Source organism: Mastigoproctus giganteus, chromosome 3 (genome assembly GCF_048544385.1).
Source record: "Mastigoproctus giganteus isolate SK-2022 chromosome 3, ASM4854438v1, whole genome shotgun sequence".
Classification (NCBI taxonomy): domain Eukaryota; kingdom Metazoa; phylum Arthropoda; class Arachnida; order Uropygi; family Thelyphonidae; genus Mastigoproctus; species Mastigoproctus giganteus.
In genome coordinates, this window is record NC_143577.1 from 223,163,446 (window position 1) to 223,191,108 (window position 27,663).

A 27,663-nucleotide genomic window follows, 5' to 3' on the forward strand; every position below is an offset into this window, starting at 1 on the left:
AACCAAGTTATCAAGATGCCTTTTGCAAGAAAGCAAAATTCATACAGGAGGTGGATGAAGTCAATTGCATTAGCCAACCAGGAAGCTTACAAAAGGTACCGTGCTTATGTCCTCAAATTAAAGAAAGCAGCGCACCACCATCTCATCATTTCCCGGATAAACAGTCAGGAAGGATATTTGTGCGACGAGACCGGATGTTTGATATGGAGGAAGAGCTCTTTAGAAATTGGGCTGACCAAGGCTATCAAAGATCAACGGAAATCAGTAACCACCAGATTCCTACCTGAGTGAACCACAGTCTCTCACATGCTACGAATGAAATGGCTATTACAAAGCAGCACCTAATTAAAGTCATTACCAGCTTACCTAATAACTCCGCTGTTGGATCGGACAGCTTCCCGTTATTTGCCGGCAAAATATGTTCAGTTTATATAGTAGCTATCCATTTACACATTTTCCAGCTTATACTAGAAACTGGTACTGTTCCTTCTAGGGCTTGCAAACCGGTTTTATAAACCGGTTAAATCCGGTTTTCATATTGAGTTGTTAAAACCGAAACCGAGCTTCTAAAACCGGATTCGAATATTTTTTTAGTTAGCCCTCCAATATAGTTTTTTGTTACGCACATTTTCTTTCGTTTGTTCGGATCGTTCAACTGCTTTGTTTTAAACATGTTTTTTATTTTATTTTATTTTATGTTTAGGTACGAATCTCATGGGCAAGCGGCCCAAATCTAGGAGGGGTACCTTTTATCCTCCCACCTGTATCATGGCACGATGCAGGTGTACTCATTTACGACTGAGTGAGTCGGAGCGATAGCGTAAAAGAATATGTTCAACATTTATTGTTTTCTGTATTTATAAATGATAATGATGATGGTATATCAGGCTTAATGTCCAAGTTTGCAGACGATACGAAGGTTGGCAGGGTTGTCAAGGACACTACTGACACTATGCTGCTGCAACAGGATTTGGAAAGGTTGAGCAGATGGGCTTCGAGGTGGCAAATGAAGTTTAACATTGACAAATGTAAAGTACTACATATGGGAAACAGCAACCCCAGAGCAATGTATCAACTCTGTGGTACTACACTGACAGTGGTAGAGAATGAAAGGGACCTGGGGGTGGTGGTGCAGGCAGATATGAAGTTCTCTGAGCAGTGCAGACGAGCTGCAAGAGTAGCTCATGGTGTATTGTCAATGATATATAGGAATTTTTCTAGCAGGGATAAGGAGGTGATTATTCCCTTGTATAAGGCAATGGTCAGGCCACACCTAGAGTACTGTATACAGGCCTGGAGGCCTCATTTCAGGAAGGATGTAGAGCTGCTGGAACGAGTACAGAGAAGGGCAACTAGATTGGTGAATGGGACAAAGGGATTCTCTTACGAAGAAAGGCTTAAGTTTTGCAAATTACAGTGTCTGGAAACTAGGCACCAGCGGGGTGATCTGATAGAGGTGTACAAAGCCTTGAATGGTTTGAGCATGCTCAATGCTGATGGGATTCTTCCTCTAGCTCAGAAAAATCACCTGAGAGGGCATAAATTCAAATTGAGGAAAGACAGATGTAGGATAGATGTGCGGAAATTTGCCTTTAGCCAGCGGGTGGTTGGTGGGTGGAACAGACTTCCATCCCTTGTCGTGGAAGTTGATAGCCTAAATAAGTTTAAGGCTCAGCTGGACAGGTATTTCGAACGAACAGAGGGGTGAAGTGGAAGTGGTTATTTTTATTTATTTATGTTACTTTTTTTTTTTTTTTTTGGCTGATGCTGCATAAGCTTGCTTTCTTGCATCAAATGCCTCTACTAATGCTAATGCTAATTTCTCCGTTCCATCTATCTTGTTCGCCAGGCAAGTTATGGAACGCGCCTTATTGATGGTTACCCACTAGAAACAGATTCGCTGAATATTGCATCAAATTTCAATCGTAGAAAGTTTTTTGCTTCTTTATTCCTATTAAATTTGCGATCAAATGCTCTCCAAAAAGCAGCTTCACCAAATTTAGCTTTTATGTAATTTTGAAAATATAATAGATTTAATTGGGGGGGAGGAAATTGCAAGTAAATAAATAAAAAATTTCTTTCGTGAAAATTTTGAAACTTGCCTCGTTTAGACTCATTATTCAGTGCTTGCGGGAGTGACGCATAGTATTGTGCCTTTGTTATCTTCAATCTTTTTATTTAAAATTGTCGGTGATATAAATTCCTACTAATTAATATTTATTACTCTTAATGTCTAAGATGAAATCAAATGTATGGAATTATTTTGCTCGAAAAAGCAAAGATGAAGCACAATGTTCGAAATGTCAAAAGATAATGAAGTCGTCTGGAGGATCTACATCATCTTTGATGTTGCATTTGAAGAAAATGCGTCAGATTGACATTAAACAAGATAACAGTGAACCTCCCGTAAAAATGGTAAGAACATTAGAAAACTTTATCGTTAAAAAATCTATGGAAGAAGAGATTTCAAAATTAGCTGCTTTAGATGGATTTTCTTTTAATTCAATTGCCAAGAGTGAGTTTATACAATCAAGCCTTCACCTTCAGAGAAATAAATACGATAAATTACCACCAGCCTCAGTGAATGGAATTAAAAATATGGTTCTGAATTATTATAAAACTAAAGAAGAACTCATTCAGCATTTCAAAAATTCATTGGTTTTGGGTGCACGGTATTCATTGACGAATATACGTCTATACAAAATAAAATGTATATGAATATAAATGTGCATTCAAAAGACAATCATTGGTCGTTAGGTCTTATTGAGATTAATGGTTCACTTGATAGCAGAAGAACTGGGCAAATTGTGAATGGACACTTGAAGGAATTTGGTTTGAACTTGGATGAGGATATTGTTGCCTGCACCACCGATGGAGCAGCAATGATGATTAAGTTTGGCAAGCAAATTACGCCTAATCATCAACAATGCATAGCCCATTGTATTCATCTGTCAGTTATAGACGTACTTTATGAAAAAGCAATCAATTGTGGTGCCACAGTCTCTGAGTCTCCCAAACACAATGAAGAAAATGAAAATAATGAAGAAAGTAGTGATGATGAAGAAGTTGAAGAAAGACAGCAAGGCATGCTTTATCAAACCGACTTTACCGATGAGCTCATTTATTTCTTCAATCCAATGGCCAATATTGCACAAACTATTAACAAAGTCAGAAAAATTTTCAAGCTTTTTCGAGAATCGCCTACCAAAAATGACATATTACAAAATTTTGTTAAAGCAAAATTTAACGGGAAAGAATATAAACTTATATTAGATTGCAAGACTAGATTGGGATAGCACATTCTATATAATTGAGAGATTATTGAAATTGAAAAATTGCATTCCAAATGCTCTATGTGCAGTACTGTCAACTGAATCTGTGTCTGACGATGACTGGAAAACACTTGAATTGCTATGTGAAACTTTGCGACCAGTTGAAATGATTCTGAAGCCTACAACCTCAGAAGATAGACTTACTTAAAGCAGAGTCTTCAATAGAATTTCTGCCTGCTAAGCTTGATACAGCAGAAAACCCATTTGCTTTAAAGTTTCACCTAAGCCTTTTGCAGCGTTACAATGCAAGACGAAATTGCCAAACTGTGGCTTTGCTGAGCTATCTACACAACCCCGAAAAGTTTAGGAAAGAAGATTCAGGTTCAAGAACTTTTGATTTTTCAAGTAAGCAAGTTTTGAAAAAGCATGCTGAAGAGATTTATCAGAGATAATTTGCAAAACATTCCGAAGGAGTCTTAGCGTTGAATGAAGAAACTGAAAATAAACGAACTGTTCTTTTAGAAGAAAACAAAGACTCGTCTAGTTCCGATGTTGGAGATACGCTCATGCGAGAGTATGATAGTGTAATAAAGAGATTAACTGAAGAGCCTTCAAAATATCCGAGTGAATTGGAAATCAGCAAAGAATTTAAAATTTTGGAGGCAACTAGCAGTAGAAATGAAAAGCTGGAGAAAGTTTATAGAGCACTGCTGACCATTAAACCAACAAGTGGCCAATCTGAGACAGTGTTTTCGATTACTAGTCTCTTTAACACAAAAATAAGGTCAATCTATCAGGAAAAATGCTTAATATACTTAAAATGCTTAAAGGGTCATTTTCAGAAAAAAGCTGAGCAATAAATAGTAAAGTAATTTCCCCAAGCTGTTTATTTTCGCATTATTTTTATTTATTTATTTATTATTTTTATTATAGGGCTTATTATTTTTTTGTTTACTATACGAGAGGATAGTTTTTATTCAAAGGATTTGAATACAATTTGTAATTTTGTATAATCTCAAGCTGGTTACTTTTTTGGAGCATTTTAATTTTTTATTTTTTACTATAAGAGGTGATAGATTTTGTTTAAAATATTTGATTACGATTTGTACAATCTACCCAAGGTAAAATAAATACCTGTGTTATAAGCTTTTAATTATTTTCCCTAAATCTGAGAAAATCGGTTTTAAAACCGGTTTTAAGAGTAAACTTCGGTTAAACTCGGTTTTGAAATTTCTCGGTTTTATGCAAGCCCTAGTTCCTTCTATTTGGAGGATTCACTGTGTCAAATCGTCCCAAAAAACAAGAATCTAAAGTTACCAGTATAAAGTTCTAAAGTTACCAACAGGTTTCCGTCCTATGTTCATTAGTTGCTCTCTGCTGAAAATCTTTTGAAAAGCCAATACTCCCTGCAGTTGTCGGCTACTGCTTCAGCAATAGCCTACCGCACCTCTACGCATCACTGGAGCAATAGACTCCGTCTTCTTTGACATACGAGATGTGGCAGTAAAGTTCCCAGACTGGTACAATAACACAAAGTGAAGGAACTCAAAAGGTGTTTTATTTTTATTCAAATAAATCAGCACCTGATTGAATGCACTTATTATACCGTTATAAAATCTTCTGAAAAGAGTCAGCAAATGCGTCCAAAGAGATGGTTCAATTCAGTGGTTACGTATTTCTTTATGTCCTCAGCGTCCTGAAATCTTATCTTTGAGGGCAGTTTTCACCTTGGGAAAGAGGAAAGCGTCCACTAGTACATCGGGAGAGTAGGGTGGATGGTTGATCTGTAAAATGGCATGTTTCGTTAGAAATGTCTCCACAGAAAATACGAAATGGACGGGGGCATTGTCGTACCAGTGTGTTTGAATAGTATAAGCAGTTCAAAGACGAACGTGAGGATGTTCACGATGACACAAGAACCAGCTGCTTGTCTCGAAATTGCGGTCTCACCCGGGAAATTCTCTTCAACGGTCTTTGAAGCACCTATATGTAGGACGCTCATTGACTCTCTCCCATTCAGGAACAGTGTGATTCCTTATGAGTCACACCCTGTTTGTCGAAGAGCATGATCAGCGTCGTCTTTGTCCAGGACTTTTGTAAACGAAACGTTTTGGGGATTGGTGATGATTTTGAAGTCCACTGTACGCTCTGACGCCTAATCTCTAGGTTGTAGTGAAACACCCAACACTCATGTCTAGGGACAGTACAGTCCAGGAAATTAGGCTAGTCTTGATGAAGTCTTTGCGTGATGACACTGTTCGTTGCTTCTGCTCATCTGTCATGCTGTGTGGCACAAATTTTGTAGACCTTTTTCCTTAAACATTAATGTAGAATTTGACCATTCATCTCCTTATCCATCCAACTCATCAACCATCATTCTGAGGCTCAAACGACGATCTCTTGCCATAATTTCGCAAACTTTTTCAACTCTGTCCCCATTTCGAGAGGTTGAAGGACACCTACTTCTTGTGTCATCCGAATATCCCCACGTTCGTCTTTGAACTGCTTATACTATTCAAACACACTAGTACGACTTAATATTTCATCACCATAAACAGTTTTTAATATTTCTTATGTTTCCGTTGCAGATTTTCTCAATTTAAAGCAAAATTTGATGTTCGTTCGTTGCCCCTTGCAAAATCGTAACATGACACGGAACGTTAACGCTACGAACGAAGCTAGTTGTTACTTGCAACCTGTCAGCCTACTGGACAATCTCTGTTCCACCATCTTGTTGGAAGAAGTTTGAACTACAACATATCACTTCCTTTTATTTTCAAACTCATCGAATATGGCCGCAACGGCACCTGTCCAGGAACTTTATTGCTACATCTCGTAAAATGGACTTTCGACAATATATTAATTCAAACATTGCTTCATATTAATATATATATATATATATATATATATATCAATGAAACTGGCTCATTAAAACTCTATTCTCCAGAACCTCCCGTTAAGTCCTTAAGACACTCATCATTATATGGCATGGCAACTACCTGACTGTAATTGCTATAAATAGAGGTATAGCACAAGGTGGGGTGTTATCCACTGTCCTCATTGTAGTCGTCCTGGAACCATTTCTCATTAAGTTTACCAACTTCAACTCTTACGTCGACAACTTGAAGTTGTCGCCTCTGTAGCCAGGTGGACAGGAGCAGCAGTGCGTAGCACACGCTTCTTGATTAGACCGGGGTTCGAGCCCGTGACCACCAAATACGGAGGATGCGGAAAGGTCAGGGAATGACCACCTGATATATTCCCGAAGCAATATGGCCTTAGTTGCTAATGCTCCTAAAAACCAAATAACAACAACAAACAACTTGAAGTTGTTTGTCACCTCTATTGATTCCAAAACGAATGAAGAAATATATCAAAATACTGCTGCTCAAATCAGCCAACTTTTTGATTTCTGTATTTTTAGAGATTTTGAGGTTATAGCTGAACCATATAAAAACTGCGCAGATGACTTCCATGAAGAAGCGCAATAAAAATAATAACCAGGCAATCATCACTGGCAATGTAGTACAAAAAGTCTCGGCCCACATAATCTTTGACCTGATTCGGGATAAGCACCTCACTTCTCAGGAGCATTTCCGACAAACAAGAAAGAATACGTGGCATTTTTGGAAATACGGCAGGAGTTAACAGGTTGCCATAACGTGTCCCTAATATGCCAATATATAACAAACTGTCTCACACCCATCTACTACTTTGCTTCAGAGATCTGGTCCTCTGCATTGGAATGCTACTGAGAAAAGATATTTGGCATCGAATATTGGATTTTAGATGGCTAAACCGACTAGGTGGGATGCTGTCCACTATATCCCGAACTATACGGAAGCTCATCTTCGTGGGAAAAAAATATTGCCACTCTCGAAATTACCGACCAAAAGAGTTAATATTCCTATATAACTGGTATTGTCATAGATCCCGTTATAGGAGCAAACAGAATCCACTGATTCCCTTAAGGATGGAAGTTAACGATTCAATGAACTTCAAATTGGCCCTTACTAACTAACTGGAAAAAAGGAAGGCATGCAAATAAACAAACAAGGAGAGCCCGTATTACAGCCTTGCTTGAGTCATGCCTAAATCCTTGACAGGATACCTAGCAATAAAGAACCAATTGTCAAGTTCCACTTAATCCGAGGAAGCAGTGGCGCTCACTTCGTAACTATGCAATATTGCACTTAGTAACTCATCTTCAACGTACCAGATTTCTAGAAAACTTCTTTTTAGAGTCTCAACTAATTCTGTTTATATTTTAAATTCATTAAATTTATGTATATATCAAATAACAGCTGGAAATATTATTGTACATCAGCACTGTAAATTGTATATATTATGTTAACTATACAAATAATTTGTGTAACTGTCCGTTTTGCGCCCCTCTAGCTTGTATGCTGTGTAAGGGATGATTGTAAAAAAAAAAAATAATAATAACAAACTTCAATAATAATAATACGTAAAACACCATAAGAAAAATCGAATATTACTAAAACGGGATATTTTCAAAAGTGAATGCGAAACTATATGTTGTGACATGCTAATTTTAAACTCGTGGGACGCATAACACTCTGGGATGCCTTCATGACTGCTGACCGTATAATTCGAAGGAATGAATTATTATTTTTCCACTGACGTTTTTTTTTTTTTTTTAATCCAAGTTGTGATATTGTATCAGCAAAGCTTTATAAGGGTAAAAATTACTTGTGATAACTATGTATTTTTACTGTTTATTTATGTGATTACAACAGAAGAAAGGATATCAAAAGCTCTACGAGCAAAATCATTATTCACCATATAATATAGTATCCATCAATATGGCTTAGCTAAGTTCACTGAAGCTTGGGCGCAGCTAGAAGAAGAGGCTCCCCCAAAGCTATTTCTAATTCTTGAAGAGGAATTCCCAGAGACATGAAGCCCGGTTGCGCCCCAACTGTCAAGCGTTAAGAAACCTGTTGCACACTATATTGAGGTATGAGTAAAGTGAAGGGTTAATCGGGGTCTAGATATTTGGGGTAGAGGGTTCGAAAAAAGGGACTAAAAAAATACTGTGTTGTCATACTGTGCGACGATCTCGGTTTTTTTTTTTTTTTTTTTTCGGCTTGGGGTTAAAATTCACAATAAAAATTAATTTGGATTTATTGTGATCCACAATTCTCTACTGCTGTTTCCTTTACTCAAACTCATTACATGTATAACATATTAAACGTCACGTCTTTATGAGGCATATTTGGTTATTATTATGGCAGACGATAATTCCTACTTTCCTTAATAAGAGGAAGACAACATATATTTTCTCTTTCCTGATTTCACAGGAAATTTGCGCTTAGGTTCCAGTGATGCAGAATCTAATTTTTAGTATTTAGATTAGTGCTGGAGTAATCTATTATGGCAGTTTTCAAGCTTTTTGTATTGGTGGTTCAGCATATTTTGTCTGTAAACTTTAATGGCACAACAGTGCAAAGAAAGCGGATGGTGAGACCTACATCTCTATTCCACAGTCCATTGGTAACCAGATAGGATTACCAGTGGACTGTGGAATAGTTATCCTAACCAAGGAACTACAGATAGCACAACCCATATGCATTTATATGGTGAGCGTATTACACATATCCATAATACTGACCCCAAATGCAAAGTGCTTTTCATACACCATTGACTGTTTTACTGTTCACTTTACTGTTTCGATACTTCATTCGATTTACAAACTCTAAGCTTGATTTTACACTTTGCCCCGCTTACTGCACAATATTTTGTTGTGTAAAATTAGTGTTGCCGCTACGTGTATCCTTTAGTTTCTTAATCAAGCATAAAAAAAAATACTTTCCTGGTACTTTTTTCTCGTTAAATTAAGACAAATCCGGAAATTTCAGAAAACAAATGTATTTAAAATAAATACAGTGCCTACGCTCAATTTCGACAACCTTGGAACCAGACCATTTCCGTATTTGAAAACGAAACCCTTCAACAATTATGTTTTGTCTATCACCATATGATACTGCAACATGATACTGTAAGTCTACTTCGTTCTTAGTTGCAAGTTGTAGTGTTTAGAATTTTGATACATTTCTGAACCAGAGGCCATTCGGCGTCAGTATATCGTGCCTGAAAATTGCGACTTAGCCTGTTTGTGGGATGAAAAACTAGAGTTCCTGGGACAAAAAAAAAAAAAAAAAATAAATAAATAAATAAATAAATAGAATAAAATAAAATTACGCAGTTCTCGACCGAAACTGACTAACTCGGCCACAAATCATAAAAATAAATAAAAACCCATATGTTCTTCTCATCTGAACCTTTTCTCAGTTTATGGTCTGTCAGGACCAGGCCTTTTCACCACGATATGGGAGAACAGTGACGCTACCCTGCGCAACAGCAAGCGTTTTTTTACAATTTCTGTAATTTGACTAGTGTATTATATGCACAATGCTGAGCTGCCTGGGGTTCGAGAAAACCCGTTTATAAGAAATCCGTTGGATTCAGTCGTTTTTGTTCGTAGGAGAAAAAAAAAAAAAAAAATACAAAATAAATTAATTGTGTTTTATATATATATATATTGCCAAGTTTCTATTTTTCAAAATTAGCAAACCCCTTGATCAAAAAATAGTAGCTTATCACTACATATACAGTGTATTAGTAGTACTCTAAAAGTATATTTATCCAGTGATTTAATCCAACCGCCCATCATATAACAGCCCATGAGAGTCAAATTGCTTATCTACTATTTCGTTGTTAATTCGTAAACACCCGTGGAAATTTGGTTGAGTAAAAATCTCTTGCGTTATTTTAAAGCTGAAGTTTGCAGACAAAAGTTGCAGTGCTTGGCTGACTTTCTCGCACTGCTTCGGCTGTACCGTTTCAATGGGTTGCCTTGGATACGGTGTAGCCTTGTAAAACTTCACTTCCCAAAGGAGAAGGTTTTTGCCGTTCTCCCACCACCCTAAGAGGACTCAGCGACGTTTACAGTTTCTTATGCTGGTCATTGTCTTCCTCAAATCAAAGAGCAAGTTCTCTCCAGTGAATGGAATGGAAATGACGTAGTGTAGGTAGTATGAGAAAGTCTGCCAAGTCTGGAAGAGGAACTTTTGTCTCAGTAAGTGCATACTATTTGCCTTTAGATTTTATCTGCTCAACACCCCTTGGTTTTTCTGCCAAACTGAGTGAAACCTTTCTCGACTCTAAAATGCTTAGCATATATAAACCCTAGAGGTTCATATATATATATATATTTTTTTTTTTCTTCTTTTCTTACCAACCATAACATTCAACCAGTGCAACTCTTTCATTGGCAAAGTTTTCTGTTAAATTTTTGCATCTAATTGCAGGTTGCACCTTATTCGCCTCAAAAGTTGCATACCATATTCTTTATTGAGATAAAGAATGTGATGAAATGCAGATTGAAAAAGTTTGCTTGCTTAAGTTTTACTATTCTATGATCTGTGGCGTAGTGGAAGATCCCCGCATTTCTGTGTGATTGTATATAGAGGAGAGGGTGTCCCGAATTGCTTCATAAATATCACAGAAAATAAAGCTTTTAAAAAATGAACAGTTGGTTGAAATGTAAAGTTTAGTTGGTTCCCTTAAGTATAGAGCATGTCAGAATTTCTTCAGATAGAAGTGATGTGTGTGCGCATGGAATTGTATTTAAGGGTATCTCTGTCTCTTTAAGTGAGAAACCATAAGCTGTGATTTAAGCATTAGACGAGTTAACTTCCATCTGTTTTGTAGGTAATTATCTATAAACACAACACGTTTGTTATTAGAGAGAGAGAGTTACGAAAATTCCCGAAGATTACATACTTTTTATTCGCGGCATGTAGGCTTTGGTTTTCTATTATTTCAAGCCGGCTTACGATTAACACAAGCAGGAGTGAGGACATTTTTTTTTTTTTTTTTTAATTGTTTCATTTTAGAATCTGCAGAGGGAAAAAATTAAAAGTAAATAATTTATGCATTCAGTTTCTTCCTTATAACAGGAAACAAAAATAATAAAATTCCTTATTTAATTAAATCTCCCTTCTCCCTTGCGTTTATATGCGGTGAAATTTAAAATTTTGCTTGTTTCGATTGCGGCTTATATTATCTTCATTCCTTGCATATTTTAATAAATTACAACTGGTTTTATGTTTCTGTAGTTATGTGGATCATAGTGGTTAACATGATATGGATTTTAAAAAAGAAAGAAATATCTAAATATATAGGTGTGATTTACCCTTCTGCGGATGTGCACTACAGGTGCTTACGTTGTCGCCCTCAAGCGGGAGTTGTAGTAAGCATGTCATTTTTCGTCTGGCTAACGTTGGTGGACGCATTTATCGATATTTGTGTGTTCTCATCAGAGTGTTCTGTATCCTACGACACACCATTCCTTACTGCGGTATACGAGCTTCTCTTACTGCTTTAGGACGGAAAGTTAGCTCCGAACTAGTTTAACCTACAAAATGAACGGAGATGCTTTTCAGAGGTCACCGTCAAGTTACAAGGTAGACATTTTTGGCAAATGTAATTAGATCAGTCTTTTACATTAACGCATCTCTGTATCGAAACACTTTCCTTTCCCCCCCCCCCCCCCACAGCTCACAGTAATTTCGATTCTTTTTTGATGGGGACTTTTGTTTTAATAGCAATGTGTACGTTTGTGTTGATAGTATTTTATGAAGTTGGGTATAGACGTGAACTGAAATACTCTCATTGTGGCTTAGTTATATTTTATTCATTTTCTTGCAGCGATTTTGAAATATGATAACTCGCCTTTTTAAAATTAGAATTGTGCAGTTCATTACGTAGACTGTACTACTCCCATAAAAATAAAATCATAGTTACTTATCGTATTTCCGCTTTAGAATTACAATAGACTTGCTTAAAATTGTAAGTAAAACGAAGATTTAATTAGTCATTATCGTGTTTTTATTTTTATTATACTAAAAAGAAAAGGTTGAAATTCGGTAAAAGATATCGTTGGAGGTTGTAGGTCAGCAGTTAGTCTTAATCAGATCCCTTCCTTCAACCTGCACAAAACACGCGAATTGTAGAACATTCCAATTTGATGATTTACACTTAAACTGCCCTTGGTTTTTTCTTTCACATATGCAGAAAGGAAAGTTAAAATTCTCTCAGTGCGTTGAGGAAACAGATGCATTTGTTAATGTATGTGGGATAGATTAAATCAAGTGCAGGTCCAGCTTGGCGTATTCATATCTTAATGAGTGTTATCAGTATCACCTAAGTGAAACTGATAACCTTTAGATGATAACATTAAATTAATAAAAATACAAAAAAGTCAAATAAAAGTTGGCATTAATCATAAGGGTTTAATTTTAGTTTATTCTGGTAGAATAAAATATTTGTGTTTACAACAAGGTATTCTTGTTGTGAGCACTGAAAAAAGAAGTGGGTAGGGCGAAAGAATTCCTACGCTCAAGAAACACATTTGCAGATGATTAACAAAAAGTAAATGAGCCCTGCTCATTTATTTTTCGAATATAGAAAAAAGGCTTTAAAAATTCCACCTTGGGGGAAAAAAATTGTTGGGGATGTGCCTATTGTATGTTCCGAACACGAATATTTTGAATATCAGAAATTCCAATAAAATAATACGTTTCTGAATTCTAGATGACCTTTTAAGATCGCTGTTTAATAAAAATATGTAATTTCGTTGATTTAGTATTGGCAAAAATAATGCGAGGAAGTAAAGTTTATACGTCATCCGCAAAAAAAAAAAAAAATTAAAATAAACAAATAATATTAAAATAAGATTAAATTACTTACTTCGTTTGCCCAGTCATATTAAATTTACCCACTTCCGCTACATTAGATGGAAATTTATTCCAATAAACATACTCTAGCCGAAAGCGAATTTATGAAATTATTACTTATTATGAAAATTGATTTCTTAAAATCAATTTTTGATTCTTTCCACTTTTCAAATGGAATACACTTCCGTTCATTAAAGACTAGTTATCATCGGTTGCTTTTCCTTACCATGATCATGTCGTGTGAATTCTGGTATAGCCACTGAGATAGCATGTGACTTGCAGTTCAGTATCTAATTAATTAAATCACATTGCTACATTTTTCAGAGGAAAATCTTTACAACGTCTACAGACATTTAGTAATAGTAGTAGAGGCATGTGATGCAAGAAAGCAAACGCATGAGCTTATGTAGCATCAGCAAAAAAAAAAAAAAAAAGCAGATTCAAAATTTAACGGAAAACTTTCTTATTAAAACTTCTCATATCTTCTATAGTTTATATTAAATGAAATGAAAAAGTAAAACTGCAGTCCATATAAACAGCAGAAAGAAGAGTTAATTTTGAATATTTCGCTGGAGGACATGCCGTAATAAATTGTGAACTGATGTAAATGAGATGCAAGCAGGATTCTTTCCTACTTTGCATGATCTTTGTTGTGGTAAAGATTAACTGTGAACAGAAGTGAATGATTTATTCCGGAGTTCTTAATTCGCAGTGACAGTAGCTGTTCTGATATGATCAGCCCCCCTCCCCAAGAACTTTTGGTATTTGTTAAAATTCTGAAATAAATATTCCATCTGTGTTGGAATGTTTATTTCAGTATTTGAAATATTTGATATCGCTCTAATTTTTAATTCAAGGTAGACTACGAAGTAGCTCTCCCCAAAAAAAAAATTAAGTGCTGTCTGTAATTTATCGATACACAAACTATATTTAACGAAAACATATCGTTGCATTAACTTTTGGGCATTCTGCCAACTATGACACTTTCCATGAAATTTAAATAAATAAAATTTTGCTTTTCAAGAACCTGTAGTCATAATGCTATACGTTTTCAGTCCTTAAAGTTTTAAATCAGAAGTAATAATATATAAATATCTTGATTTTTATTCTCTGGTGTATTTTTTCCAAGCTGCGTATGTAGTTTCGGCCTGGGGGAAACATTAGAAAACGCATTTTGAAGGCTACGGGAGTGGTTGCGACAGGAGCCAAAATAATTTTAAGAAAGACTGGGAAAATTTTAAATGAACTGTTTTGATTTGTCTGACATTGAGCTACCATAATTATAAATACTTTGTTTTGAAGTTGTAGCATATGGAGCGACAACGGACTATATTCCTTAGAGAACATTAATGCTGCAGGAGCAGCTAGAAATACAGTACTGTATTGCCGTTATTTAAAACAGTTATTAGTCTTTCTAATAACAAATGTAGCCCAATGATTTCAGTGGCTGACTTTTTTTTTCCAAAATGGAAAGGTGCGGGGGGGGGTTATAAACAGGTCTAAAAAATCGTAGGTTGAATTGCCTATATTATCTAAAGGCTTAAATCACAATACAGTAATGTCATATAGTACACTGGATTGACCTTATTGTTATTTGGTTTTGTCATGATAAGTCCGTCAAACCTCAGACAAGACTCGCACTACATGATAGAAGACATGGTGTGTGTGTGCTTTATTCCGTAAGTAAAACGTGGTTTTTGCCGTTTCTTGCCTCCATTAAGTCAAATGATGGTATTATACTGGATAATGATGTATGTACCGCCTGATGTCACCGAGTGGCTTGTACTGTACACTGTATTAAACTGATTTGGTTGCTTGCAAAGTATTAAGGCTGTGCCGGCTGTTTACTGCCCAAGTTGCATGTTTTGCAACCTCAAAAATTCGGAATAAATCAAAGGAAAAATCTTGGTCTCGACTGCGATCGTTAGCTTAAGTCTCCATAGTAGAGGTCTTTTAAGAATTCCCCCAGCTTCCGATGAAACTGAACACAGACCTCTCCAAACGAGTGGCCTGTGGCGAATTCAGAGTACATAAACTAACCATATTATTCCCCTCTTTCATTATAACAAATATCGTAAAATGACCACTCTCATTTAAAATCTTACGTAACACGGTTTGAAAACCTGTGCGTTAAAGTATAGGTCTTTAGATGTTTGGTGTTGCTATGGTCTAGACTAGTGGTTCCAAAATTTTCTGATCAGCTGTTAAAATTCCAGTGGAAGATTTGAGGACTTTCATCTTAGGCAGCTACAAGAAATTTTGTCTGTTATTACGGTCTTTGTCAGGATCTTGATTGTTGATCCTTGAGAAAGTCAGTAGGATTGACATATGCAGCAATATGTTTTATACACACGCAGCGTCTCTTTCAAAAGTATGTGTAAAAGTTCTGGAACATATTCAAGGGTTTAAAATATGGAGATAGTCAGATAACACGTCTGATTCTGAATAGTTATGGAACTGTGGATATTTGAATTAAAAAAAAAAAAAAAAAAAAAAAAAAAAGGAAGAGAAGAACCTGCCTAGTTATGAATAAAATTTTTTTATTAGGTACGTGTTTGCTTACCTTATATTCCGGCGTATAACTCGAACTTTGAAGCACTAAAAAGTCTAAAATTTTAAGGTCAACTCATACACAAAGTATAAAATCCTAAACTTGAATTTAAGACACCCGATTAGAGTTAGAAAGAAATGAATTAATACCAATATATTTACAGATTGGATTAAAAGAACAGTTTGTTCGTTACTACAGTATTTATTACATAATTGAATTAGACAGTTTACTGCTATTTATTATGTGATACTTCCTCTTCAAACTCGGAATCATTGCTAGTACACGATTTATCATCAGCCATTTTAAATCCGCTGCAGGATGAAGTCCTCTCCAGCAACTTTCCATGATTAATATAACCCAAAAATGAATACGAGAATATGCCAAATGAAACTCCACGAAAAACAGTACCCACTATTATCGAACTATCAACCAAATTAGCCGTGAAGAGATGTCTAGAAACCCGACAAATATCGTTGATAATAAAATAAGAGGACACAGTGCACCTACTGTGGCAGACAATCTGCTCACTAAAATAATAAAGGGGAAGTTTTTACCATTATTTTAGTGAGCAGACGTCTGCCAAAGTGGGTACTGTGCACCCTTATTTTTGGTATTTGTCGCTATTTCTCGAGAGATCTCTCGGGTTTTCTAGTGGGTACTTTAATTCCTGACAATTTCATTTAGCATACCTCTCGTATTTATTTGTAGATATAATGTACTGCTATGTTTCCAAGTTTGAAGAGCTTCCTCTTCAAATATTCAATCACGGGTAATTTTATCTAATTGAATGCATATTTTGACGCAAATATATATTGTTGTTTGTCTTTTAAATCCAATGAATTTGTTCATCTTCATTAGACGACAGGTTTTATTACACTAGTCGGGGGGGGGGGGGAAATCGTTCCCTGTATTCAGGTGATTTTTGTAGATTTGACGTTGATGAATTCAAATATGGCAACCATATTGTTGTAACCCACTAATTTTAAGGGAGAGGGGATTAAAGCCAAAAACTAAGTTTCTAGTAAAAAAATATTTCATATACATGTACTCGTATTTTAAGAAAATGTTACAGTACTAAATATTGAACAAATGGGTATACTAACCTTTTCTATTTACAAAAATATTTATCTGATGACAAAATGCTTATTTTGTCATTTTTTGCCTTTTATAATCGTCCATTTGTGTGTCATGTACGAGATTCCAAAAGTAGTCTGCCAACATATTTGGACTCCATTTTCCCTATATCTTTTTTTTTTTTTTTTTTTCCGTTTGATGAAACCTTACTGTGTTCATCGGAGACCGCTCCCAAGTTTTCGGGAAAAAAAGTTTTGCGAAACGAAGCTTTAACATGTTGCATCCCAACTCTTTGTACGCTAAAATCACAATTTCACTGTAATTTTTTGATTTCTCATTGCCTAAAAAGTTAAGGCAGACGTTTTCGAATGCATTGGAGGCTCTTATTTCTGTAGCACGTAATTTTTTTAGTGAATTCTTTGTCTTGGAATAGCAGTTTGATACGAGGGGCCACAAAAATTTCCTCTCATCTTGGCCTCACTGATTCGAAAATCAGTGAGGCCAAACTGATCTTTGATGAATCAATGAAAAGCCGCCACTGCTCGGCGATGTGCTCCGGATGTACAATAAACCAAAGCACCATCCGTGGAGTAATAGGTCGTTATGTTAGATTGCCTCTTCTTATAAAAAGACACCTTGACACCCATTTCCAGAAGATTCCATTGCTGAAGCTGTGATCCTAGTAATTGAGCCTTGGTTTTGGAGATCTCTGACCAAATAATTCAGTTCTGTCTTAGTGATTAAAAGATGCGACTTTGCAGTTTTCAAGAGTTGAAAAGTCTGGATCTGTACTCGTTCTAGGTTCCGCATCTTCTGGAGACTCCTTTTCCGAATCAGAATCAACTCCATAAGTTTCTTTGGCGCTGACATTGTATCATCGTGAGGAACTGGCCTTACAGCAGAAAGTATGCTGAGATACTCTACTTTATGCTTGGATTTCCCATAAAAATGCATCCATGCATTTAATCCATGCAAAAGTAACAATCATTTATGTGGTCTCGAGGTTCCCGCCATATCACCGGAACAGCAAAAGGCACCGATTTATGACTACCTCTAAGCCAGCCTATTAACGTCCTTGAATATGAGCTACAAGAAGTCTTTGGAGCCATAATTTAACTTGATCTCTGACTTTACATCCAAAATAGAGTTCATAGGCTTTTCTCACAAGTTGTGACAGTGGCTTCCGCTGCGATTTTAATACCACTTCTCCAAATGATATCAGGCTTGTTTCGGCAACAACGCTACATATTTCATGTACGGTTGGGGTACGCGCACATAAGAACACAGATCACGATTTACACTTATGCATACAATACATGTTCTTGCTTGGTGCGGAACCCACTATATATATACAGGGTGTTTCAGTTAAACGTTTCAGAACTTCTAAGAGGGGTAGGGTACATCCTGACAACTCGAAATCATATAGCAATGTGGGGTCGGAAATGCTTTCCTGAAGCGGTGTTGTACACAGAAGCACCATAAAGAAAAGAGACCGTAAGTGAGAAATCGTTTTAATAATACATGAAAAGAAGCAAAAGGTACATGGATTAAAGTAAGTGTTCGAAGTTTCTTCCACGAGCTACAATGCACGCCTCACATCTCCGACGCATGGACATCCGAACATTCTGGAATACTCCAGGCGAGTTTCGAATTTCTTCGGCAGCTACTGCGATTCTTGCAACCAGCTCCTCAGCATTGTCAACAGGGGTGTCATAAACTAGCGATTTCATATGACCCCAGAAATAAAAATCAAGACATGATAGGTCGGGTGACCGAGCAGGCCAACGCACGGGACCACCACGTTCGATCCACTGTTGACCAAATGTGACATCCAGGTAGTTACGAACATCTCCGCTATAATGGGCAGGGGCTCCATCGTGTTGGAACCACATTGTCTGTTGCATCGATGCAGAAATCTGTTCATCTCTCAAAAGTTGTGGCAATACTTGCTGCAAAGTAGATAGGTCCGGTTAGACGACACGGTAACAGGTAAGGTCCGGTGAGGTGATCTCCCATAATACCGGCCCATACATTGACCGAAAATCGAATCTGTGCTGCACGACGTCGTATTGCATGCGGGTTCTCGACCGCCCAGATATGGTCGTTATGCGTGTTGAAAATTCCTTCCCTTGTGAAGGATGCCTCATCGGAAAACAACACTTCAGCAGGAAAAAGGGGATTTGTAGCACATTTTCCAAGGTACCACTGTGCAAAAGCAATACGAGGTGCATAATACTCCGGTTGCTGTGTCTGGACACGCTGCACGTGAAACGGATGCATGTCTTGTTCTCGGAGAATCCTCCAGACGCTGCAATGGGAAACCCCGACTGCGTTTGCTAGACTTCGTGTACTCGTTCTTGGATTCCCCTGTACATGCTGCAGCACATTCTGTTCGACGGCTGGAGCCGTGCTGTTCTTACCCTGTCCCTGTCAGCTCTTTCAAATGAACCTCTCTCAGCTAACCTCTGGTGCAGTCTTGCAAAGAAATTATGACTGGGAATACGCCTCGTCGAATATCGTTCCGCGTACAAACGCTGTGCGGCTGGCCCACTACAATTTGCAGCCCCGTACGCCAAATGCATATCGGCTAACTCTGCGTTCGTGTAATCATCCATCCTACTAACTTGGCGTTCTTGTTCAAGAAATTCGAAATTCGCCTGGAGTATTCCAGAATGTTCGGATGTCCATGCGTCGGAGATGAGGCGTGCATTGTAGCCCGTGGAAGAAACTTCGAACACTTACTTTAATCCATGTACCTTTTGCTTCTTTTCATGTATTATTAAAACGATTTCTCACTTACGGTCTCTTTTCTTTATGGTGCTTCTGTGTACAACACCGCTTCAGGAAAGCATTTCCGACCCCACATTGCTATATGATTTCGAGTTGTCAGGATGTACCCTACCCCTCTTAGAAGTTCTGAAACGTTTAACTGAAACACCCTGTATATATATACACACACACACCCTGATGAACCAAAACATTATGACCACCTGCCTAATATGATTGTGGTCCTCCACGTGCAGCCAAAACAGCTCGTACTCATCGAGGCATGGACGCTACAAGATTTCTAAATGTGTTGCGGTATCTGGTAGCAACACGTAACTAGCAGATCCTTTAACTCCTGTAAGGTCCGTGGTTGAGACGCGGCAGATCGAAGTTGCTGTTCCAACACAAACCACAGATGTGCGATGGGATTGATGTCTGGAGAATTTGGAGGCCAGGGCATACTTGAAAGTCTTCCTCATGTTCTGCGAACCAGTCTCGAACAGTCCGGGCGGTGTGACATGGCGCATTATCCTGCTGAAAGACGGCACCGCCAGAAGAAAGACCGTTGCCACTAAAGGGTATACCTGGTTAGGTAGGTGGCAGACATTAGAGTGCCTGGCACATGGATATTCTGGGATACTATGGGACCCAGAGTATCCCAGCAGAACATCGCCCAAAGCATGACACCGCCGCCACCAGTTTGTTTTCTTTCCACGGTGCATCCAGCGCCATCACTTCCCCAGGTAAACGATGCACACGTACCCGGCCGTCCACATGGTACATCATCATATAAGCAACAGAACTCTATTGTGCCGCCTAGGCAAATATGCCCATATGCACCAATAACTTTACATTTTAGATTTCTTACCATTCTTTAAGTTTAGTGATCTATCATCACTTATTATTATTATTATTATCAATTTATTTCCGAAGAAATGTCCTTTTACAGCTATGCAGCTAGAGGACATGAGTTATATACAGAGAAAAAACATAAAATACAGACATATGCATTGCATACAGAGCCAGATACAATATACGGCCTTAAACAGCCACTGGTGAAGATACAAAAACATAAAGTTATAACAAATACAAAAACATAAAGTTACAACAAGTACAAAAACATAAAGTTACAAATAAAAGTGCATCCGGATACATCGAAGCGTGGATATTGCGGTATCACAGAGAGTCCACCTAGACCATGACTAAGGCATACATGTCTGCAAGAATGGAAGATCTGTAGGTTCTGTCCTTGCAAAGTTTCTCAGCGTCTATGGCTAATCTGTTAAATATTTGGAAGGAGTTGTGTGGAAACATGTTGTCCAAGGAGGACATGCTACGCAGCTTCGATCTGTATGGGGAGGTGTTGGACTGGCATCTTCTCCTGTCGGACGGTCTGGCGATGATATCCCAAATATCGGGTGACCTCAGTTTTCCGGATAGAAGCTGAGAGATGGTATTTAAGCCAAAAGATCTTTAATCATTCTGTTGATTAAATGACTTACATTTTTTCCGGTCTTTAGCCTGTCGTCACATGAAATAAATTAATATTTCATGTGATTTCAGTTACCGCCCCTTCCTCGAGGAGGAAGACCTCTACTCGTACAGAAGGTTAAAACTCTAAAACAATCCTTATTTACAACAGTCTGACTTTCAAACTGATCTTACACTGAGTCTCTTCCCAAGAGAAGGAACAAGCTATACAAACACAACACAATTGTCTCAAGTCAAGTCCACGACAATAGCCACAGTACACTCTCAGGAAATGCATCCATGTCTATCATCGAAGGAACTCTTCACTACTCATAGTCAGTTCGTTTTTGACTAAGTTCCTTTGCCCTTTTGTGTTCAGGACATTCTCGGTCTACTGCTGTATGATCACTGGGCAATTTTTTGCTCCAGCAATTTATACAGCGAGGAACTTTTTCCTTATTAGAGCAATCTTTATAAGAGTGACCTTCCTCCGAACAATATCCACAACATGCGCCCCCTTTACAAAATTTAGCAATATGGCCATAGGCCATACACTTGTATCACTGTGTAACTGTGACTATGTCGCGGACTCGACAAGCAGACCAATGGACAAATACTCTTCCTGCATTCACTAATCGCTTGTGAATACACCCATCAACCTGGAGTATCCAATTATTTAACTGCTTATTTTTGGCTTTGTTCACGGAAATAACTATTAAGCTTTCTTGAAATAGTTTTCGGTCTACTCCGTAATCTTTCAAGTTTTTAAGCCATAACTGTTCTAACAGTTCCTTTTTATCCACATCCAGCTCCACATCGTATATAAAAATCTTTGGATTCTGTCTCCTTACTTTATCAGCACTTAACTTCAGCTCTTTAAATTTCTCACATTGCATTAACTGTTCAATGTCCTTGTCCGTCTCTGCTTCAATTACAACTTTCTTCTCTCTCACTGCTTTGAGATTACAAACTTTAACACTTTGCAAAACTGGCCTTACTTTCTTTATCAAGTCTTGCTTCACATCTTCACTACATTTGTGATTTACATTTTTTGTAGTTATTATAGCAACTTTAGGCTTAATTAAGCCCACCGCCTTCACTACTGTTGCATAATCTTTAGGGACTTGCTTCTCTATTGTCAGTTCTTGGATTTCTTTTTTATGAGCATCTCTCAATTCTTGAATTTCTTTCTTTTGAGCTTTACACGTTTCTTGATACATTTCAACTTGAGCTCTAATTCTTTGAAATTCTATTTCCAACTCTATATACTGCATATCAAGCTCGTCCCATATATCAAGGATCTTAGTGGATACCTTTCCAGATACCCTATTTTCACTCTGTAGTAAGATGCTTCTTAACTTGGTCTTTGCATCTAGTACACTATTTAGACTTAGCTCCCTATCAGCATCTTCATCACCTCTGATAATAGAGCCTATAACTTTTCTCATATTCTTCAGCACTTCTTCTTTCTTTTTTTGGGGACATCTTAGATTTCACTGCGAGACTTTCTTTTGTAGGTAGGTCGCCAAAAACCACCTTCTGTTTCTCAGTTCTCTGCTTTTTCTTCTTGGAAACTGAATCCTTAGACTTTCCTTTACTACTATCACCCAAGTCTTTTTGTTGTTCTACCACTTCAACTTCTTCCATACTATCACTCTCTGAATCAGATGACTCACTCCGTGAAAAATCTTCCACCTCCTTCCCTTCCTTGAGAAGAGAGCCAGTGTTTGACCTTTTTCCAGACATTTAAAAATTTAAAAGGCAATTCGCCCACAATATACAAATTTAGAGTCAGACGGCTATTAACAACCCGTACTCAATAATAACAAGAAATCGAAACACTATCGAAATCTAATTTATAAACAATTTCAAGCACAGAATGAAAATTTAACTAAACTCAACTCTGCCTCACCCACTCAGAGACCCGTTTAGCCGGCTAGGGGAAAACCCCTAACCGCCCACCCCAGACGCCGAGGACGTAGGGCAGCTAATCCAATTGCAACTCGTGCAACAAAAGAAACTATAACAGGTAACAATCAATTAAATTTCAATTAAATCAAATCAAATATCACACAGTCAAGATTGATCACCAAATTACAGTTACCCCAAGATTAGCCCCTGGGGCCGTCCACATGGTACAACAGGAAACATGATTCATCGGACCAGACTACCTTCTTCCAATCACTTAAGGTCCAGTTTCGATGCTCGCGTGCCCATTGTAGCCGCTGTCGCTGGTAAACTGTGGTTGGCATGAGCACTCGGAGCGGCCTGCGGCTACGCAGCCCCATTTTCAGCAGGGTTCCATGTACTGTGTGTTGTGACACAATACTCCCGTCAACAGCATTCCAATTACCGGCTGGTTTCGCCACAGTCGCCCTTCTGTTGCCACGTACCATCCGGGAGAGCCTTCGAGCATCGATGAGCCGTGATCGTCCAACACTTCGCCGGCCGTTCGTGGGTTTTCTCTCCTCTGGTACGTGTGCATCGTTTACCTGGGGAAGTGATGGCGCGTCATGCTTTTGGCGATATTCTGCTGGGATAACTGGATCCAGTCATCCATGTGCCGGGTACTCTGACGTCTACTACCTTAAACATCATTGCTGACCAGGTACACCCTTTCGTGGCAACGGTCTTTCCCTCTGGCGGTGCCGGCTTTCAGCAGGATAATGCGCCATACCAGACCGCCCGGATTGTTTGAGACTGGTTCGCGGAACATGAGGAAGACTTTCAAGTATTGCCCTGGCCTCCAAATTCCCCAGACATCAATCCCATGGAGCATCTGTAGTTTGTGTTGGAACAGCAACTCCTTTCTGCGGGGTCTCAACCACGGCCTTACAGGAGTTAGGATCTGCTGGTTACGTGTTGGTACCAGATACCACAAGACACATTTAGAAATCTTGTAGCGTCCATGCCTCGTAGGTACGAGCTGTTTTTAGCTGCACGTGGAGGTCCAGCATCATATTAGATAGGTGGTCATAATGTTTGGCTCACTGGTGTGTATATATATCGGTAGAGAAGTTTCTAGAGAACTCCTTTTGAAAGTTTTAGAAACTTTCAGAAACATGCCGACCTTTTCTCCCCATGTAACAGTGTTCTCGAATGCTCTAAAAAAACTCAATGTTCTATAAAAATAAATAAATGGAAAAGATGATTAAACTAGCTACATTTCTTGGTTTTCAGTCATTAACCTACGATATTCGAAAACCGAGGGTGATGAGAACGTTTTAAACACATACACATGTAAATGAGTTTTTGAGCGAAAATCTTTCGAAATTATTTCAGGGAGGAAATTGATGCTAACCAGTGTTATTTGTCGGGAGTTGTTTTCGGGTTTACTTTGAGTACTCAAGTAAACTTTCGAGAATTTTTTAAAACAAATGCACTTCCGTACTGGACGTTATATACAGATAAACCTGTTTGCAGAACAGTATTAAATAGGCAAAAAAATCTTTTCATGTAAATACAGCACCAAAATCTATAGGCAAAACCTATACGTTTTGGTTTTGTGACCTTCTACATAAGGAAATACTTACATAAACTTTCCCCTTAAAATGTCACAAATATAAACTGTTAAAAGAAATAAAACTGAATTAAAAAGTTGACGCCGGTTCTTAATGCAGATTTTACTGTAATACCGTACATCATTACTCGAGATGCAAACGATGACTTAGCACTGAGGTCACCTTATATGCCGGAGTATGCGGTAATTGTTAATTTTTATTTATTTATTTTTTTTATTATAAGTAGTTTTTCCAGGTACTTTTAAAAATATTTATATTTAAAACTTGTTTTGCACCCTAGTTAGTTATATACAATATTTTATATTTATACTGCTTACTTTGCAGTTTCACTCTGGTATTTTATTTCATTTTAATCTTTATTCCAAACCTTAAATCTGACTCCAGGCGGGCTTCGTTTTTATCTTCCAACTGACGTGCGTGCCAGTGATGGCAAACTATTGACACGCGTGTGAATGTGAAATGCAGAGACATTTTAGGTGATATACGGTGAAACGTCATCTGCCATCATTTATGGCAGAAGGTAATTCTGCCGCTGCCATTGCGATTGGGCACGAAGTCGATTTTATTTTATTTGTTTTTCTTTTTTAGTTATCACTTGGCTATGTAGTGTATTTTTGCGATGGAATCTGCTTTCTAGTTACTCAGTATTTTCGGCATTTTTGCATCTGCCAAAAAACTAAAATGAAATAAATCTATCGCTCATACTTTCGGAAAATGTTTTGCCAAAATGTAGCTATCCATTCTGCTTTGAACTTTGCCAAAGCGGAGAGTTTGGTAGACTATGGCAGGCGGTTCATTCCGATCACCAATAATGCACTACTCGAACGTCACGTGATCCGGCCTTTTGTTACACCCCAGAATATGTACCTCTATCAACCTATCCCCCCCCCCCCAAGATGTCATGGTGCCAAATTTGCACTCCGCGCTTTCTAAAACCTTATGGACATCGATTAGCACTCCTCGCCAATCTGGTCTGAGAGGGTTCAAAGGTCCTTCTCTGAACCGTGTCAAGAAAGCCCTGTTTTTCTTCAGGTATTGTCTCCACACTTAAAGAAAGTATACAATTATACACGCCTACTTGTAAAAATCATAACAGTAATTTTTTATGAATTACTTTGAAATGTATTGCAAGCAAATGAACTCGTTATCAAGAGTAATAACTCTTAGCATTTCTCAGTGATTCCCCAACCCAAACATGGTTAGCCATTAGATTTGTCGAGGGTCGCGAAAATATTTCTTATACCTGTATATTAATTAAAATACTGATATTTAATATCGTATTAAATACAATATTACTTCTAACTACGTCACTACGCAAACCACAATTAATATACATTGGTCCAAACTTATGCCTTGTTTCAATATACTGGCACGGCTTCTCTTTTTGCTAGATAAATTATAATCAGTTGGCACTGCACAATCTTGATTCGACTGTTGAGGACCCTGCTCAGGTACCTGACAAACTGAATGAATATTTTGCATCTACATTCACACATGAGTTATTTAGGGAGGGGTATTGCCAGAAGTTTATCAAACTCTGGCAAAGAGCTGAATGATTTTGTAATAACTGAGAGCAAAGTGGAGGAGAAATTGTTGAAGTTAAACATAAGAAAGGCACCTGAGGTGGATGGGATCTATGCAGTTATATTAAAGAAGGCAACAAAGGAAGTAAGCAAACCCTTAGCCATAATTATGAGAATTTCCTTGGACTCGGTGGAGGTCCCCACTGACTGGAGATGTGTAAAAGTCACCCCAATTCACAGAGGATGATGAAAGGGTGACACAAGTAATTACAGACATGTTAGTTTAACTTCTGTTCTGTGGAAATTAATGAAGGCACTGGTTAAAGAAGCACTACAGGATCATCTAGACAAGGCTGCAGTAATAATTCAAACACAGCATGGGTTTGTTAAGGAGAAGTCTTGTCTGACCAATTTGATTGGATACTATGACATGGTCATAAAGGAATTGGATGCAAAAAATAATTTTGATGTCATATACTTGGATTTCAGGAAAACTTTTGATACTGTTGCACATGGAAGACAACTGTACAAATTGGAGCAGTATGGCATTAAGGGCAAGTTGCTGCTATGGGTAAAGGGATGGTTGAGTGGGAGAAGACAGAGTGGTAATCAATGGACACCGCTCTTCGGGGACTAATGTTATTAGTGGTCTACCCCAGGGGTCCATGTTGGGCCCGTTGTTGTCTGTATTTATCAGTGATATTGATGAAGGTATATCAGGCTTAATCTCGAAATTTGCAGACGATACGAAGGTTGGTAGGGTTGTTAATGACAGATGCTACTGCAACAGGATCTAGAAAATTTGAGCAGATGGGCTGAGAAGTAGCAACTGAAGTTTAACATTGACAAATGTAAAGTACCGCAAATGGGAAGCAGTAACCCCAGAGTAACGTATATCAACTGTGTGGTACTACACTCAGGGTGGTAGAGAATGAAAAAGACGTGGGGGTAATTGTGTAGTCAGATATGAAGTTTTCTGAGCAGTGCAGACAGTCTGCAAGAGTAGATCATAGCGTCTTGTCAATGATATACAGGAATTTTTCTAACGGGGATAAGGAGGTGATTATCCTCTTGTATAGGCAGTGGTCAGGCCACACTTTCACTACTGTATACAGGTCTGGAGGCCTCATTTTAGGAAGGATGTAGAGCTGCTCGAACGAATACAGAGAAGGGCAACGTGATTGGTGAATGGAATAAAGGGTTGCTCTTACAATGAAAGATTTAAGTTCTGCAAATTGCAGTGTCTGGAGACACGACACCTGCGAGGTGATCTGATTGAGGTGTATACGGCCTTGAATGGTTTAAGCAAGCTCAATGCTGATGGATTCTTCCCCTTGCCCGGTCTGCTGAGGAAACAAATTCAAATTTGGGAAATTTATCTTTAGCCAGCTGGTGGTTGATTGTTGGAAGAAACTTCCATCTGTCGTAAAAGTTGACAGCTTAAATAAATTCAAGGCAGAACTAGACAAACATTTGGAGTTATGGCTGAAATCGGAAAGTTTTTTTTTTTTTTGCTGATGCTATGTAAGCTTGCTTTCTTGCTTAATATGCCCCTACTAATGCCAGAATCTTAACATGTACACGCATTTTTCGTAAGTAAAGAAGCGATCTGACATTTGCTTCGCGCAGTCTTACTTATGTATGTGTTTTTGTTATTAGTTCAGCAGTGTATTTTTTTTCATCCTTTATTTGAAAAATGGCTTAAACGAAAAGAAGGTATGT

General features: G+C 37.9%; 1 protein-coding gene across 3 annotated transcripts in view; it reads left to right on the forward strand.

Moving 5' to 3' along the window:
- Window positions 1-27,663, forward strand: part of LOC150088784 (adenosylhomocysteinase-like 1) — a 333,024-nt gene that overhangs the window by 52,232 nt on the left and 253,129 nt on the right. Inside the window, exon 1 of one of the 3 annotated variants that reach the window (XM_090370895.1) lies at window positions 11,586-11,764. The exons of the other annotated variants lie outside the window; for them this stretch is intronic. Within the exon in view, the coding sequence (XP_090227021.1) occupies window positions 11,723-11,764 (42 nt within the window). The 5' untranslated portion in view covers window positions 11,586-11,722. Of the gene's footprint in view, window positions 1-11,585; window positions 11,765-27,663 lie in introns of those variants that run through there. 3 annotated transcript variants of the gene reach the window in all.